This window comes from Engystomops pustulosus, chromosome 7 (genome assembly GCF_040894005.1).
Source record: "Engystomops pustulosus chromosome 7, aEngPut4.maternal, whole genome shotgun sequence".
Lineage (NCBI taxonomy): Eukaryota > Metazoa > Chordata > Amphibia > Anura > Leptodactylidae > Engystomops > Engystomops pustulosus.
Window position 1 is genome coordinate 55,101,700 of NC_092417.1, and position 19,620 is coordinate 55,121,319.

The 19,620-nt window shown below is 40.1% G+C and overlaps 1 protein-coding gene across 2 annotated transcripts in view; it reads right to left on the reverse strand.

Moving 5' to 3' along the window:
- The window catches only part of MDGA2 (MAM domain containing glycosylphosphatidylinositol anchor 2), a 453,765-nt gene that overhangs the window by 37,094 nt on the left and 397,051 nt on the right, over positions 1 to 19,620 (reverse strand). For both annotated transcript variants that reach the window (XM_072115988.1, XM_072115986.1), the window contains exon 9: positions 1,727 to 1,996. In XM_072115988.1, coding sequence (XP_071972089.1) covers positions 1,727 to 1,996 — 270 coding nt within the window. The remainder of the gene's footprint in view (positions 1 to 1,726; positions 1,997 to 19,620) is intronic.

A 19,620-nucleotide genomic window follows, 5' to 3' on the forward strand; every position in this document is an offset into this window, starting at 1 on the left:
AGTGATTCAGCAGTCCTGATAACTATTTTAGTGCTGTCTGAAAACTCTCTATGGATCTTTGTTTACAAGTCTAAACATTGATGAATAGGAGGATCTGTAGCAGGAGAGTAATGACTCATCCAGCTCCCTCCCCCATCTCTTTCTGGGTCTGTCAGTGAAACTTACTGTGAGAGAAAGAGGCACAGTGGATAACGCCATTAGGACAAACTAAAGGATGAGAAACAAGAAGCTAAGTATATATGCAGAGGGCAGCATGGTGAGAACAGGGGAAAGAAGCAATATTTATTACATGGGCTATTGGAACCTGTCATCAGGTTAAAATGTCATATCCTGATGACAGATTCCCTTTAAAGTGTATTAAGGAGGTCTGCAATACCAGAAACAACCCATGGACATCTGTAAAATGGATTTTGAAGTAAAACTGACTTGTTTTTCTAATCTTGTACAGCCCCTTTAAAGTTGGGTGCCTACAACATGGACACATTTTCCCTGTTTGTCTTCCTAACCTGCAAATTGTAACCAGCCTTCTCAACTCACCAATGTTTAAAGCAGAGCGGCTGTAGCATATCATTAATTTTCTTTACACAGCTAATACGTTTCAGCAGACTCTGCTGTTATCCACATGTAACATCAATTTATCTCCTAATTGCTCTCAATTTATTGCTTATCATGCTAAACATCCCTCCAGATATTCCGTCTTCATGCTAGGTCGCAAATAACAAGTGAAACAAATGACGCCAAATAATGTTATATATTAGTTATAATTTAAGAGTGACCCTAAAAAATCCAATTTCCTGACAAGGATAATGTCTCCAGTTGTATTTTTCCCCCTGATGTTGTAGTTTAGCTTTTACTACAGGTAATAAAAATTATACTTCAATTCATCAGTCATGCAGTTTTGTTGCCGAATTAGCCTCAGTTCCTTTACATGTGATGTGTAAGGAGATGGAAAAGTATGCTAATTTAGATTAGATCTTGTTAATAAAGGTTTCCAGCCTTTTAAAGCAAATGTGTAACTTGGGACCCATGAAAAAAGGGTCCGCCACCCTTGCTGGTTAGTTTTGGTTTATGAATTTCCTCTCAAGAGCAATTGGCCAATAAGTTTGATGGTTGGAACAAACACCAAACCCTTCAGAAGTGTTTGGTAGGGTTCAGCAGTCCAAACTGCGCTGTACAGGTATGTGCTTAACATTGTGAGTTCGGATCTCCGAGTCCGCGTTCAGGCTTTGGCTCATCCACATCAGTAACACCCACGATCAGGTGCTCCTCACTAAATACCAATCCGCACCAATTCCGGTGGTAGCAGTAGGTGTTTGAGTTTGGGTACCCAAACCAACCGTTTTGTCCGTATGAACCCGAACTGGTCCGTTCATTACTAGTAAATTTGGGAAGGTCAGGCGTCATTTGCACCAAGACAAAATACCGGGTTTAAGATTAGCTGATTTATGAGCAACCAATAATTTTCTTGTACACATCCTCATAATTAGTCCAACAATAATTTGGGCACCATAATGCAGATTTTATAGCTATTGTAAAGCTCAGTGCAGTTTCCACTTCAATTCCATGCAGAAAATGCTTAACAGAAACTGATTGTGTGCGGAAGGACCTTATATTAATATAGTAGAATATGAGAAAGTACTGAATAAAATAGCTTTGAATTTACTTGGAAACCAGTCAATATGGAAACCTTAAAAAGACACAGAATTGTTACCCTGTGCGGCTTTACCTGTAACAAGAAAACTGCACCGTCCAGATCCGGCTTCATTTATAATGCTGCAGTTGTATGTGCCATAATTTTCCCTGGCGTGTATATTCACAGTTAGTTCTGTGTAGTCTTGAGAGTCAAATTGCCCCTTCTCTAATAATTTGCTTCCCAGTCTCCATTCATACATAAGAACCCGGGTAGGGAAAGCTCTCAAGACTCTGCATCTCATGGTCACGGTGGTGCCCAAACCTTGCCTAATTTCCTGGAAGCTTGGTTCAACAGCTGGGGGATCTGCAAGACAAAAATAATAGAATATCATTTATTGTTTATCTTTTTTGTATCATTCTTTATTTAGGAGGTATTTCAATATAATTATACAGAATGAAAGACAAATAGCAAGTGATGGATTCAGAACAGTAGGAAGAAAAAAATACTAAATGTGTCATAAGAAAATCTCAGAACTAGTCTAGGGTGAGAAGTTCATGTATATACATTAGGTACATTAGGTACAGAAATCTTTCACTCTTTTTGCCAGAAAAGTGTTTATACAATTGTCGTGAGTGCCGGAAAACTGCCAAAATTGTGTCGCGACGACACTTTATAAATAAGGTGAAAGAGGTGTAGCAAGAGAAAAAAATTATTTTCAGCCAAAATTCTGTTGAAAGGTGATTAGAAATGACCCCCATAATCTCCTGCAACCACAGTAGGAGGTATTGGGGTTTTTCAGTGCTGAGAAATCACCATTCTTACAGCCACTAACTTAAAACTAGCATTGGTCCAGGAATCATGGGAAGTAGAGTTACATTGTGAGAGTTAATAATTGGGATCCCAGAAACATTACTTGTGATTACTACAGAGTTCCAGCCAGAAGGAAGAGATTAATGGGTATTCCCAACTCATATGGATCATAGAGCCTTTAGTTTATCCACATCTCCTGTAAACATTTAAGACATTAAAATACAAGTTATGGATTAGGAAGAGACTCTGTAACAATGTAAAAGACACAGAGAAATGTCAGCTGTTATTTTTAATTCCAGTCTTGACTGTTATGTACACTGTGTTTAAGGGCAAACTCCACCTTTAAGAACATCCTGAAAAAATAGAGCAACTTGGTAAAGGGTGTGATTGACAAATAGGTTGCTTTATCACATATTGTACAAAGGTCCTTTACATCCCGGTGCGACTCCTAGGTTACTGACGGCACTCAAACATTAGATGTAGTCAGAAGCTGCATTTTTGTGTGGCTTGTGCTTCTTCTGATCATCAGCCCTTATAAAGGGGTCCATAAACATGACTTCCATATCATACATTACTACACACAATAGCCCACATTTATTAAAGGTTTTGCACCAGTTTTCTGTCTTACTGTGCACTGAAAAGAACGTACAAACTGCTTGCACATGTATTTATATAGAAGTGACTGAGTGCACTGTGTCCAACAAGACAGAAATCCTGGGAAGTGTGTGATAGAGACAGTGGCGAAAGCGCTAATACTGTGACATATTAAAGGAAACCTACCAGTTAGAATGGCAGGGGTAAGCAGTAAGTACCGAGCACCAGCTCAGGGTGAGCTGGTGCCGGTACTTACTTTCATTAGTGTTATTAACCGTTGTATCGCGGTTTTAACACTTTTTAAACTTTAGAGCAGAAGAGGCTTCGGCGCTCCGTGCGCACGCCTACATAGGAAATGCTGGAGATGCGCGTGCACGGATAGGCACAACACTATTGAGGACTTTGCAGCAAATTGGGTCTGGTGCAGCCTCCAGAGGGTGATCTCCTGGCAGGAGATCTCCGTTATATCCTCGGCATTAGTCTTTGTTCACTTGAGAAAGGGGTTCTTTCACCCCAAAACACATTGTGTTTTAAAGACCTTAAATAAAAATCTCTAATATACCTACCTCTGAGTGCACCATCCATCTGGACCACCACTACAAACCAACAAGACAGAAAAGCGTGCACCTAATCGATCGTGTTGGTGCTTAGTCGAAGTTTGTGCCACAATTCTCTCTGCACCACAATTCTGCAGCATGAACAAAGTGTGCCAAAAGAAAATGGTGGCCATTTCCAGTGCAATGCAGGAGGTGCCAGATTATTTCCAGTGCAATGCAGGAGGCGCCAAATTAATGAAGACCATGCACCAGTTTTGATTAATCTGGCGCACTCTGACCACACCACAGGCAAACTGCAGATAGTACAGATAATAAATGTGGCCCGATATGTTTATATATTTATACTACTGTCCTATTTGCTTTTTAGAACACAGTGTAGATGGCAAACCATTCTTTTAAACTCTTCAGCCATCAAATTTTTTGCCATTATTTACAATTCTCTTACTTGTCATTGCTTATAGACTTGTCTTTTTTCATCTGTTTTGCTGAATGCTTAAATACGCTATTTTATTTGCAACACGCCTCCGGGTTAGCTAACATACCAACTACATCCCCTAGATTGATTCTGTGAGAAGACATTGCTATTCACTTGTAACAGCAAACAAGAGCTTTGGGGCTTAACTGCTTGTCACACTTGTCACACAGCCCCGGCACCGACACATTCGGAGAACACTAGAAAGTGCTTAGACTTATAAAGCAAACTTCTCAAATCAATTAGTGGGTGGTGGTGTCCCCGCTGATGACTTTCTTTTTGTCTTGGAGCCATACTTGTAATAAGTAACATTAATTTAAAAACCTTACACTTTGCAGGTCATTAATCTCTGTCTGGCATTGTAGTCTCTTGGAGAGACAGGAAAAGCCATCCTGTCTATTCGAAAATGACTTCTTTATCTTCTTTTGCAGGCGAGAAAAAAAAAAAGGGAAAAAAGTCAGCAGTAAAGTTCACGTCCAGGTTAATGCTTTTGAAGGACCATAATGTATTTAAAGAGCATTTCCCCTCAAAAATGTTCTTATAAACATACAATGTGTGGAAGTTTCCTATTATATGCAGGGACTTATATGAAGGGAACAAGCTGGATCGGTATATAAATGTTTATTTCAAATCCAACAATAACCCAAGAAATTGTATAAAAATACAATAGAAAAATAAATTAGAGAAAGCATATATGCTCCGACATATACTTTTGTACTGTGTAGCAGTTTGTGTTTCTTTTCTACCGATAGTATGAGGAATTCAGCCATCATGACAAAATTTGAGGTTATTTTATTTAAACAGGGGGATACTATCATGCACTTGAACTTGCAATGTATGGATAAGCTATAGGGAAACCCTAGGAAATCTGTGAACCAAAACCCGGACTTCCAATTTCACACATGACCTTTAGTTTTTTTAAATTGCATTCATTCATTTGGGGGACCATTACTTTTAGGTCAGACTGTGCAGAATGAGTTACTTTATGGTGGTCAAACCACTACCGCACCTACAATTTCATAATGCCGTATGATGTCACCATATATATTTTATTGTTCTCCTGTCTGGCCGTAGAAGTTCTACAGGTCGGGCAGGGTCGTAGTTTGCTCAGGTGTCACTTGAACGTATGAGCAAGCTAGTACTATAAATGGTAAATTATAGTCACAGGGTCAACATCTGTAAAGAGTTTGTATGTTCTTTCCGTGTTTGTGTGGGTTTCCTCCGGGTCCTCCAGTTTCCTCCCACACTCCAATACATAATAGCAGATTGATTAGATTATGAGCCCCTTTGGCGAGCTCTGCATAGGGCTGCGTAAACTGTGTACTCTATATAAATAAAGGAATATGCAATAGGAGATGAAGATGCGGCACTCGCCAATACATGCAAAATAATTTATTGCGGGTGCATAATACAGGGAAGGAGCGGGGCCTGGCTCTGCTCCTTCCCTGTATTATGTACCCGCAATAAAGAATTTTGCACGTATTGGTGAGTGCCACATCTTCCATGCATATTTACATGGACTATTTTGTTGTCAGCTGAGCACCCCCTACTATGCTTGCTTTTTGTGGCCCCCTACCTAGGACCTCATCTTGGTTGCATGTGGCTGTTGGTGCCTTGTTGCAGTCGGATTGTGCCCAGTGCTCTTGCTCTAAATTTTTATAAATAAAGGAATTATTATTATTATTATAGTTGGGGGCCTGGTACAGATTTTGTACTGGGGCTCCGTAGCTCATTGTTATGCCTCTGGCTGGGAGCATATTCTGATACAAATGTAGAGATGACTGCGCAGAGCAGGGGGGGAGCATAGTTGTTCACATCGGCCTATTTTTTGCTTGACTTCCATTGGTTGTTTTGGGCATGCTCTGTGAACTGCAAAGTTCACTGGGTCAGGAGGAGGGAATTAAATCCTTCATCTGTTTTAAATAACAAAGTGACAAAGTATTATCTTATGCTGTACAATGCACCAAAAGTAATCTTTTTGTTATGTTTCTGTTGTTTCAACACTGAGTGATCCATCTCTAATCTTTGACAGGACCCACATAATCTATGATTCCAACATAGGATTACCATCAATGCAGTTTACAATGTCCTATGAGATTCCAAAGACAAAGATTGAACTATTATTCCAGGAAATGTGCCGCTTGTACATAAAAAGCCCATGAAGCCAGCTAAATGTTTCTATATTGCCTGGAGATATAGGAGGCTAATAATATCCATTATGTTTTACAACGGTACTATCAGATCTTATTGAGATGTTGCACAGGAGAGATATTTATTTGCCGAAACGGAGGAGGGGGATAAAAAAAAGTTTTGTCTTGCCTTTTTGTTTCTCAAAGAAAATTGTAAAAAAAAAATTTCATGCAGGAGAAAAGACATGATCCTGCTCTAGGAGTAAAAACTTTCAAATTCCTTAATAAGCATTAAAAAATATGCAATGTTCAGTATGGTGATTTATGTATGTGTAGACCAGGCAGATCCTATGCGTTTCGACTTAGTCTTATTCATGGCAAAAATTACTGAGATATCAAAACTTTGAAAATCATTTGGTCAAGCCAGAGGTGTATAGACCTTTGGGACCTGACCAGTATCAAAGGGCTCAATACCTGGAGGTTAAAGTTACAGGACTTACAGGCCATTTTAACTCCACCCCTGATTTATAATAGAAAAACTGCACTGGGATTGGTCCAACATATTCTTTTACAGTTTTCTTATGTCAGGTCTAATTAAAAGGGATCTCTCCTTTTGGGAATGTCTACATCTCAGAAACTCTTTTGACAATGAGCTGCTCAGGATGTGTCCTCATATAGTGTATTGGACTCTGGTCCCAGGTAATCAATTGTATTCTATGGCAGAAAGTGCCCAAACTCCTTACTATGCACCTCACATGAAATCAAGTAGTACATCAAGCCTATTCCTATATATGAATGACAGATCGTCTCAAGACATAGATACTTTTTGTAACTATTCTCCACTCTAGGGGATCGACGTGGATCCTGAACAAGGGACCCACCTCCATTATCACATCTATGCATTACAGTAGTGAGACTAAAGATATCAGGAGTCATTTACTACCATTGTTTTTCACTATTCTCCAATCTAATAAAGACTTTGCTATGATGGGCTACAAAAACCAAAGGACAACGAAATCTGCCTGTTTTTTCAAGTAAAAATTCAAATATCTGAACATTTGTTAAATGAAATAACAATAACTAACGCATTCCAGGTCAGCTTTCATATTTCATAGGCAGATTACTAAATAAAGGGATTCTGTTATTATGTTGCTATAAGAATTTTGGCTTTTCTTTTTGGCCATGGGACAAATTAGTTTACAAACTCTATGAAATGTCCTTGGCGTTTCTCAAAGTGGAAGAAAGCAGATAAAAATAGCTGGATTGTACTGTGTCTGTAAGTCGTCATTTTCTTGCAGCAGGGGACAGAGTTCTACTTTTGCATCACAAAGGTTGAATATTATACATAGAATATGTAACCCTTCCCCTGGGAATTTAAGTCACAGCATTTCGATGGGATTGGTATAAAACATATCTTCTATGTGGCTTTAGACAGTGTTTCACATTTTTTATCATAATAAAACATGGGCACTTACCCATAGATCCAGGCACTGTGACTGCGGTAATCTTCTTATATTTGTTATCCATGGCCTCCATCTTTTTAAAATCAACTTTTAAATTGATTCTTATGAGCCTAAGAGGCTACCCTAGCCCCTCTGTAATCTGGATTTATAGAGTGGTACACTGTCACACCGTCCCCCCCCCCCCCCTGATTCCTCTGCACTAATATGAATATTCTCTGCTGAGAAAGTTATGTATTCTTCAGATAGAAGATGAAAATTAATAAAGTACCACTTGTTTTACTAGAACACCAACATAACAACTGGATGATAACATTTTGTCAATTCCGCACATATGGGTAGCATATGGTACAAATATACCATTTTGTACTGGACATTCTGGTTATTTTCCTAGGTTTTTTTGTAGCATAGCATGGTAGCTGATATTCTTGACAAAGCTTGTACAGCAGCTTCCTGACACTGCCATATACCAAATGCTGAAAAGACGGATTATTAAATATTGTAACTAATGAAATAACAAACCAGGATTCACATTCCATATACAGCCTAATAGCCAAATTAAAACCATGCACATAATACATATTCAGCTCATTGTGAGAAATGACATTATCGGCCTCCAACAAGTGGGTTGAGACAGTTAACGTTGGGAAATCTCAAAAGCCACTTCTTGCAAACGGACATTGAAAATAAAATTCAGATAATTGATTCTTTTCTTTACAAAAAGCAATGACTAATTGTATTAGAGCAGCGCAGAATACTTGCTACCTACTTGTAATCGTCTTCTTTGGCGGAGTATAATAGACACTAGTTATGTTTTTGTGTAGCGCACATTTATTGACTGCTGAATGCTGATTACGACATTATTTTTGCTTTTGCTTGATTTGTGCTTTTTTTTTCCCCTGAAGGAAGATTGGATTCATACAGCATGCAATTATGCTGCACTACCTTATTTTTTAGGTAACCATAGTAATAACAGTGATTTAAGAAGATTTGATTCCAGCCTCCTTTCAGTAACTTGATATGGAAAGTATAGGAGAGCGGTGGTAAAAAGTGCTGGAAAAACAACAAGGTTTTATTTGCTCTTGTCATCAGTTGACTTGTACAAAACATGTTAAAATAAAAATAGCCAACTTAAAATATAAATCTTTTACATTTTGGATGTGGGTTACCTTAACCCTTTAAAGAGGAGACATGTATTCACTACCTATAGGATAGAGTAAATGTCTGCTGGGGACAAAGATCTCTGGGACCTTCAGATATCAAACATTTAGGACAAAAGCACAGTTCACAATACAGTACAAATTTTTTTTTTCTTTCTGGCACTTCTTTTTGTGACTTTTTGAGGAATATTGGTGTATTTGCCCCATTTTTGGGATTTTTCCATCCACATGGCACACTTTATTGCAACGAGTCTTGCAATAAAGTCTTGACTGATTTATCTATGGAATGCCGATGTTGATGTTTAAGAAATTCACACATTTTTGCATAATTTTGCAAAAAGGCGCAGGAAAAAAAATTAGAAAAGGTTGCTCAAAAATTTGCAACTTTTGTCCAAATCTTTTTTAACGTTATATGTCAGATTTATGACCCTCTAAGATAAATCACACAATGCCCCCCAAAAAACAGGTACATATTTTGAGAATAAAGATAACCCCTTTGCCATACCATGACCTTCCACAATGGCTCCCAGGCTTGTTATTCAGCACGATCTATAATAGTGTGCCAGTAGCACACTATTATTAATCAATAGGAAAATCCCCTGTACTGAAATATAGTAGTATTGCTGTATCTGTTAGAATCCATCAGACCCTCTGGAGTTCAGGTAACCAAAGGGGTCTAAATATTCAGTAACAATTTTTTTTAAAAAGTAGAACATTTTTTTTTAATAAAAACTTAAAAGTGGAAATCACCTAACATAAAATAAATAAACATATGACATCATAAACATAATATTGACACATCCCAAAATGCATGTTCTATCAAAATATATAAAAGTTTATTTACGGGGGGTGAACCCTGTAGCAGAAAATAGCGCCCAAGTGTTTGAAACGCCAATTTTTTTGCCCTTTTCCAACACATAATTACCGTATATACTCGCGTATAAGCTGAGTTTTGTATATGTATATGTAGTATCTCTGTGCTCATACTAACCTAAAGAATAAAGGTAAGGTGTAATTTGCAGCTCACAATGAAAACTGTAAAAACAAGAACAGTTTGTCAACTGAAAACAAGCCCTCATGCAGCTGTGTACACAGAAAAATAAAAACGTAAAAAAAACAAAAAGGGCTGTGTCCTTAACGGATTAAAAACCCTGTTTTTGATGTTATTCCAGATAGAAAAGTAGACATGTATTGATATTCTCTTTGTCCATGTAACGTGGCACAAGGCTCAGGCAACATGTGGAATTTTTTTTAGAAATCTCATATTTCATCTCATACTTGGCGTAGATTTCAGTCATCATATTTTCCAGAAAACTGTTGCAGGCTATCATAAATCTGGTGAAAGTCTCAGAAGGCCACCACCACCCAACCCACCACCACTCCACTTTTTATAAAAAGTTGTTGGGGCATTTCTAAATTCATACATTAACGTAATCTGCATCAGATACATACACTGGATTTAGTAAAACCTTATAATTTATGACCTAAGACATCCGCGAAACAAAGGTTTGGTAGATCAGTAGGAGAATGGTGGACTATAAACTGAATAATGGTATTGGAGGAATTAACGCTAAGTACAGTAGATACCGAGCTCCGCATAGAAGACGTCTCTAGCTGCATCTTATTAAATTTAACTGTGGCAATGTTCTCTCCTTGCAGCACTGCTGGAATCGGAGTTCATGAAAAGGACACCCTCATTTAAATGGATGAATACTAAAGAGATAACATTTGAATACTAATAATAATTGCTGCATAGAAAATGACCATCCCTTTTATCTATGATAATAAGTCTGCGGGGAGTATCTGAGAAAGTGAAGCAGTTTAGAGGTAACATGTATACACTTAATATGACACTGATGCCTTGTTTAGGATGTTAGGTAGGTTCTTCCTGCTATGTGAAGCTGTATTAATGTCATATATGTACACCTGTATTGGATATGACTTCTACAATCAACTTAGGGGGAGCTGCTTACCATATGGTCACATGATAAACTAAAGAGAAGGATCCCAGTAACTTTCAAATAGAAAGAAAAGTGGATGAATTATATACTGTACATAAAATATAATTACTCGATTTCCACACAGAGAACTAACAACCCGTCTTTTATTGGTTCTTTCTGATAAACTTTATCAAAAGCACATCCAAAAGTCTAATTCAGGCGGCTGTAATGGGGGCTGTGATCTGGTGGCATGATGGCCTCCATAGACTTCTGTGTCTCCTGGTGACTGTGGCTCACCTCCTCCTCTGATCCGGCAAGCACCTGACCATGGCATTTTTGCTATGTAAGGATACATTTGGTGGAATCTCAACGTGTCCATACAACATATAGCTAGAACTTATATACATATAATTAAGATATTAAATGTGGTTCTTATGTATGCTGATATAATGGGATCTGTCCTCCGGTCCCTAATCCTCCACTCTGAATGGAAGGAGAGGAATGAACATCCACAGAAGCCAATAACTGGTTCAGAGTGTTTCCACAGTTTCCTTATATGGACAGTGACATCACAGGGGTCTTCCCTAAACAAACACTTAGCGGTGGTCTGGGTACATTACTGTTGCATCTGCCCCCTATAGACTTCAATGGCAGGATGAAAAGATGCATCTTCTGCGACTTTCCATCTTGCTTTTTGCACCGGATTCAACGTATACTGTGCAGCCGGATGCAAAATGTAGGCCTCCAATCTATGTATATGCTCAATGTATTAGTCAGTTGTTTTCGGTTGTAACCTTAGACTTATGCAGGTTAGACAGCTATAGTAGGTTCATGTAAAGTGACTAGTTTGGGTTCAATGGATCGAGACTAAAATAGGTCTTTGTCTGTAGTTTAAAAAGTAATTGGTCCGCAGAGCAAGTATTACTAGTCATTAATCATTCTACATACAGTATATATCATCCATGAAAGAAATCAATTGAGAAGTTATTCTGAGTAGTAAAAAAGGAATAGATGCCAAAGTTTTTCAATATTAATATCTGATCAATACCAAATATGCAAATTCAATTGAAGCAAAATACAAAAGTCAATATGGGAGAATATTTTATGCTTTTCAGGCTTTTTTTGCCTTCTTAAAAGTGGTTTTCTTTATGAATCACCTATTTTGCAAGATCTGAGTTAGGGTGTGGTCCCACAATGCGTTCTTGGACCGTTTTTGGTGGGTCTTTAAACTCACTAAAAACGTATGCGTTTTTCTATGTTTACCATGCGTTTGGCTGGTTTTTCTTTGTTCCTGAAAGTGTAAGCAGCTGTAAAACTGACTCAAACCAGCCAAACGCATGGAAAACGCACCAAGAACGGCCCAAGAACTGCCCAACAATGCATCATGTGACAGCGCTTTTATCCTGTATAGGTTGTATTTGACTTTACAGTGTTCGTTCAGATGGATATACACTGCAGTATTATTTAATAAAAGTGATAAAAGTGGCGCTATTTAAAAAAAAATTAATCTTGACTAAATTCACCTTAAAAAAGGACCATTGAGTACTGTATTACAAGTTAATGTGTAGCCCTGCCCCTGGAGATATACAGTAATGGCTCAGTAAATTTTCATCATAACATCAGAGGACGTGTATTTATATATATATATATATATATATATATATATATATATAGCTTTTAACCTACATTTTTATTTCAGAGCATTTAAGACTGCTGAATGATTAATTCTGTACACCGTGTAGTCTGATCAACACAATTCCCAGAATTCTATTTATAATGACATAGTGTATGCATCAGTACACCCATCTAGCACGCTACAGTAGATTAGTAAGAAAATACAGTAAAGACACAGAAAGACAGAAGTTATTCATTAGTAACAGCGATGGTTTCCTATGTCATAAATAAATCAGGAGGAATGTATCGAAATATACTGCTGGTAAAGTGTGTTTCTATATGGACAGATATATGTGACATGAAACTAGAGAGGTTTAAAGGGGTATTCCGGGATTAAGCATAATTCATATACAAATGGGTCCTTAAAGGTGTATTCCCATGAAGACAAGTTTGTTATATGTACTCAGGATAACAAAATAACACATTCTCTAATACATTGTTATTAACAAAAATGCAACATTTCACAGATATAACTCCAACTTGTCAGTCGTGTTGTACACAATTTCAGTTGCCCCTAGACATGACCCTGTAACTTTTGACTTAGGGTTGCAAGCCATCTTGTGTGAGATCATGAAGCTGAGATTTCTGTCTGTCTCTATGCTGTGTGGCTGTAGCCACGCCCCCTGCACGGAGCTCTGAGATACTCACATCCTGCCAGGAGATCATGAGCAGCGAGAGAGAGGCTGCAAACTAACAGGTGATCAGTGATCTGGGGGAAGGGGGAGGCAGTAAAAGGGCTATCCTCACATCCTACAGATCCACCTACCACCTGATCTACCTTTATAGGTAGATTTGGGGTGGTAGGTTCCCTTTAACTTGGGTAGATGAAGATGTAATTACATGTGTAACGTCCGTGCCTAAACGTCCCTCTATCCGCACTTGGCAGATTAGTTGCCGTTAATTCCTGTTTGTGTTTCCGGTGTGTGAACTGGGACTTAGCCTTTGTTGTGTTTTGATATACTGAGCCACACCCTGCTCTGTACAGTTCAGCTCTGTCCTGCAATTGTTACTAGCCTGATGTAAACTGCTGCTGGAGGCCTATTCAGGACCTGGTTTATATGTCTGCTCATTACCATCAGACCTCGCCGGTTATATTATCATATCTCAGCTCCATTTCTTGCTTGTGCTTTCTATGGTATTCTATGGCTTACTCTAGTTTCGGCTTACTCTAGATGTCGGCTTTGTTCTAAGAACTATCCCTCTCGGACTATTATTATGTACAGTACCCACTATCTGGTTGTGTCTCAGACCCCTGACCCCGCTTTCTGTGTTTTGTGCCTTCACTGTGACTAAGGGAGGGCCAGTAAGTAGGTAGGTGACAGCATGGGGTCTCAGCTTAGGGTTTAATTTCCCGTCTGTCATCCTGCGCCCTCTCGCCACCTGTCCTTACAACATACCTGGTTCAGTACGGACCAGTAGGAAGACACCTGTTGCTGGGACCAGTGAGATGGCCTGTCCCAACTGGGTCTACTTGCATGAATGCAAAGTTCTTTCCTGATGGCCCAGCTACAGAACATTACACATATATTATACTGGATACGTTCAGTCAACATTAATTGACAACCATTAGTCAGGCTCTATTGTTAGGAAGCGGGTGGTATAAACTTCAGCAGAAGACCTACTTGATAACTCCATATGCCAAGGGGCAGATTCCCCAATTAGAGAACCAGATCAGTGAGGTCCTACCTATATATGATCAGTTTAAAGCAATGGCACAGCAGAGGTTTAATTGCTGCTCTGCCATTTGGAGTGGGGGTATGCATTGAGGACTGCAAGTATAATTTAGCTTTGTACCCCTGAACCTGAATTTGCCCTGATAAAAATCTCTTTACAAGTATAATTTGTAATTGTGGAAACTGTCTATGATAAGACAATAAAGGCCATCTATAGTAGTGTATGTCATATAAGTGTTCTATACAACAAACAATGGACCTTATTGTCCGGATATGGGTTAATCTTGACTGCCCAAAGGCAGTTTTGTAAAATATTTCCTCTGTGTCATATAAGTGGTTACGTCTTCAGGGACTACTAAAAGCTACATAATTTACCATACAGGGGTAGTTACAAGCAAGGGACCACCCTCTGTTATGTCCATATGCTCAACAACCTCCCCCTAAAAATAATAATACTAATGAAACAGTAGAATAGAAACAAATTCTATGTAAATAAATCACTGAAATTATCAGTACATGTAGATGGAAAGAATTAGGCTACATTCACACTGCCGCATGGGGGATGTATATATGACCAGGGCCGGTTCTAGACAAAGTGGGGCCCTGGGCAAAACTAAAAGTGGGGCCCCAAAATAAAACTATTTTATGACCAGTCACAGTCAGCAAGAGGCTCCCTTTAGTATGGTAAAACAAACTGTAATATTTTATAGGAGATAGATAGATGATAAATGATCAGGTTATAGAAAGTAGACAACTAGACAGATAGATGTTAAGCATCTTCACCCGGACATTCAACCAAGGAGTATTAACCCCTTCACCGCCTGGCATTTCTGGATATTTTGTCACGTTTTTGACCAGAGCAATTTTTACAATTTTGACATGTAAAAATAAAATCGAAATTACAGTAAAAAGAATTAAAGTAAACCCAACAAACCACATATTTTCTGAAAGCAGACACTTGCCCCATTTTCAAAATTGCATTAAAGAGTTTATAGACATAGGCGCCTTCATGGAATTTTGATTCAAACTGAAACATGTTATAAAAAATACTTAAAATTTGACTTTGATGGCAAAAAATATGCTCCAAACAGAAAATATTTACCTTCACATCTCCTAAATGTAATGTGTAGAGTTCACAAATGTCCCATATTGATATGTTCACATCAATGAAATCCACATAATATCACTAAAACTGTAATAACTAGATATCTGCTTTTCAGCTAGAAATTTTAAGACAGTCAGAACCTGCAAAATACAGCAATAAAACAGAACAAAAAGTAAAGGCGCCATTGGCAATTAACATTCAAAATTTCCTGTACAAATCCAGATACGTTTATAAAGAAAATATACTTTCCTAAAACAGCAATATATGAGGAGATCATACAGACCCCACATGTGTTTATTCATCAAAATATGCAGCAAAGGGAACGTTAAATTCACAGGGGACACCAAACAATTTTTGCTGAAAATCACACAGATCTATCATGGTATGCTCCCTTACAGAATGGTAACCAAATAAATAACTATATATCCATAAACCAAGCTAATGAGATAACAAAAGTCACTATTAGATGTGCGCTAATGTATTAGCCAAATAATAACAGAACCCTCTGCGCTTCATAAGAATCTGAGTGAGAACGTCGTAACATGGGTGTAAATAATGGAGGACGGTGTGAAGAAAAAACTTTATCCCAGAACATGTGTGTGTTTTTGGTGTTACATATAACTTTATGGACATGTTCTGGGTCACGGTGTTAATATATAATAGCAACATTAGGGGAAGAGGATTGAATGTTTATCATATCAGTCAATTTTCTAAAAAAAAAAAAAACTATCATGAATTAAGAGGCAATAAAAGAGAAAGTGTGTTCTTAGATAGTTCTGCATAGAGAAGGGTTAAAAACATGAATATTAGTTGATATTATCCCTTCTCAAAATGCAGTAACATATAAAGTGAATATTTCCATTATCTGTGAGGTGCAGCAGCTCCTGTGTGCAGCAAACTCTCCCTGTAGCCTGATGGCTAAGAATCTGGACGGGACTACACTTCAGGGGGCTATATCTCTGGCTCTGTGACACATAGAACATCACTTCTTTTTTCCTATGAAAGAAGAGTCGCCTCTTTTATATGAATCTAAGTGTTTATAAGTGCCAGGAAAACGGAGATATTAATTGTTAAACTACCGTCGGGAGTGATTTTTTTTTATATATAAAAATGGAACCTGAAATTCTCACCTTAAACCTGAATATCTTTGGATCCATGGCACCTAGAAACACAATTCAAAATTTATTGGAAAGAAGAGAGTATCCCCTTTCAGGGGGCCATTGGCAATTGCCCACTTTGCCTACCCATAGTGCCGGCCCTGTATATGGCCTACGTATATACGGCCAATATATGCCCCCATAGATGGCAACGGGCACACGGCGTTCCGCTACCATACCAATCCGTACCCCAGGAAAAGATAGAACATGTCCTATCTTTTCCCGTATTAAGGCGCCGCAGCGCTCACCTCCTCGTCCTCTCCCCGTGCGCTGCCGTGTGCCCGCCGTGCTACGGTATGGCGGGCAACGGCAGTGTGCATGTAGCTTTAGATGAATATTGCACTCCTGGGTTTGGTGGCTGTAATCAAACCCTAAAACGCAACTGTATCATAAACACATGAAAGAATCATAAACCTTATATAAATAATGGCTCAATGATTCTTAATGTAAATGTTACATATGTGACTAGAATATTCTACAAGCCATAAATTCCCATAGTAAAAATTTAAGCCAGTCCCCTTTAAAATTAAATTACAGTAAAGCAGGTCCTTTACAGCAGTACTTGCTTTACTGTTGTAATGATGGCCCTGTCTCCAGTTCTAAGGCTCAATGTCAAAAATAATCAGCTAATGTCATACGAAAAGCATACGAGCTTCTAATTTCATATCATCCCAGATGGACTACGTACTGACAATTTTTTTATTTGCCCTTTAAGTGGTGTCATTCACTTTGAGCTCCTCTTAGTAATCGCAGCAGATGCAATCATTTAATTAAGATCAACTAAAATATGGCAGTCGTCTTATTTAGAAAATGCACTGAAAAATGGGACTGCAGCATTATTAAAAGAGAAATTAGATCTTACTGCAAAAAGTTTGTCAGCCAGAAAATTTGCAAACTACCAGGTAGTTGACTTAACCCCTTAACAACTTTTTTTTCACTTCAATTTTTCACTCCCCACCTTCAAAAATCTATAACTTTTTTATTTTTCCACAGAAAGAGCTCCGTGATGGCTTATTTTTTGTGTAATAAATTGCACTTCAAAGTGACGGTATTTAATATTCCATGGCGTGTACTGTGAAGCGGGAAAAAATTCCAAATGCAGTGAAAATGGTGAAAAAACGCATTTGCAACGTCTTGTTGTGCGCTTGGATTTTACAGTTTTCACTGTAAGCCCCAAATGCCATGTTTACTTTATTCTTTGAGTTGTTGTGATTACGGGGATACCAAATGTGTAAAGGTTTTATAATGTTTTCATACATTTACAAAAATTAAAACCTCCTGTACAATTTTTTTTTTTTTAATTTTGCCATCTTCTGGCGGCAATAACTTTTTCATACTTGTGTACGGAGCTTGTGTACGGAGCTTTGGGAGGTGTCGTTTTTTGAGACTTGTGGGCCTGCCCGACTGAAAGCTGCAACAGCGCAGCTCCCCTGCCCCTGGAAACAAATAGGGGAACGGCCCGGATGGAGCGCAGCGTGGGACACCAGGAGCACCAGTACTAGTAATTTTTTAATGCAGCCGACCCCTGCCACCTCATTTTTTTTTACTTAATATCAGAGAACCCCTTTAATATGTGCTGCTCCAGTGTATTTTTCACTCCAGCCCCTAACCGCTTCCAAGCAATCATTATGTTTGGATCTCTACTGCCAGGTGACCGGACTGTCTGCTAAAGGACCTCTCTCTTGACAATAGAGTGCCAAGTTAGCAAACTGTGTAGCAACTCTATCATGAAACTATGCTAAACCGGGTCTCCAGTGTCTGATGGGTGGTCCTTAGAGATGAGCGAGCACTAAAATGCTCGGGTGCTCGTTATTCGAGACGAACTTTTCCAGATGCTCGAGTGCTCGTCTCGAATAACGAGCCCCATTGAAGTCAATGGGAGACCCGAGCATTTTTCAAAGGGACCATGGCTCAGGAATAAAATGTGTTATTTAATTGAAAAAGAATGTCTTCTGATAAGTGATCAGATGTATGCAAACATCTGCAATCTTTTCTTCACTGTTCCGTGCGTATATTATCTCCCGACAAGTTAACAGATGTGAAGAACAGTGAAGAATAGAATAAAAACAGTGAACACAGGATGATTTAAGTGAAAAACGCAGTGAAAAACACAGTGAAGAACAGATTATAGATCTTCTGCACATCTGCTTACTTGTCGGGGTGATACGCTGTCCCGGGATCCGCTCCTCTTCTTCCACTGAAGTCTCCCCGTGCTGCCCGATGTCTGTCTCCCCCGTGCTGCCCGATGTCTGTGTCCCCCGTGCTGCCCGATGTCTGTGTCCCCCGTGCTGCCCGATGTCTGTCTCCTCCGTGCTGCCCGATGTCTGTCTCCCCCTTGCTGCCCGATGTCTGTCTCCCCCGTGCTGCCCGATGTCTGTGTCCCCCGTGCTGCCCGATGTCTGTGTCCCCCGTGCTGCCCGATGTCTGTCTCCCCCGTGCTGCCCGATGTCTGTCTCCCCCGTGCTGCCCGATGTCTGTCTCCCCCGTGCTGCCCGATGTCTGTCTCCCCCGTGCTGCCCGATGTCTGTCTCCCCCGTGCTGCCCGATGTCTGTCTCCCCCGTGCTGCCCGATGTCTGTGTCCCCCGTGCTGCCCGATGTCTGTCTCCCCCGTGCTGCCCGATGTCTGTTTCCCCCGTGCTGCCCGATGTCTGTCTCCCCAGTGCTGCCCGATGTCTGTCTCCCCCGTGCTGCCCGATGTCTGTCTCCCCCGTGCTGCCCGATGTCTGTGTCCCCCGTGCTGCCCGATGTCTGTCTCCCCCGTGCTGCCCGATGTCTGTCTCCCCCGTGCTGCCCGATGTCTGTCTCCCCCGTGCTGCCCGATGTCTGTCTCCCCCGTGCTGCCCGATGTCTGTCTCCCCCGTGCTGCCCGATGTCTGTCTCCCCCGTGCTGCCCGATGTCTGTCTCCCCCGTGCTGCCCGATGTCTGTCTCCCCCGTGCTGCCCGATGTCTGTGTCCCACGTGCTGCCCGATGTCTGTCTCCCCCGTGCTGCCCGATGTCTGTCTCCCCCGTGCTGCCCGATGTCTGTCTCCCCCGTGCTGCCCGATGTCTGTCTCCCCCGTGCTGCCCGATGTCTGTCTCCCCCGTGCTGCCCGATGTCTGTCTCCCCCGTGCTGCCCGATGTCTCCCTGCTGCTTGATGTCTCCCCGCTGCCCGATGTCTCCCTGCTGCCTGATGTCTCCCTGCTGCTTGATGTCTCCCCGCTGCCCGATGTCTCCCTGCTGCCTGATGTCTCCCTGCTGCTTGATGTCTCCCT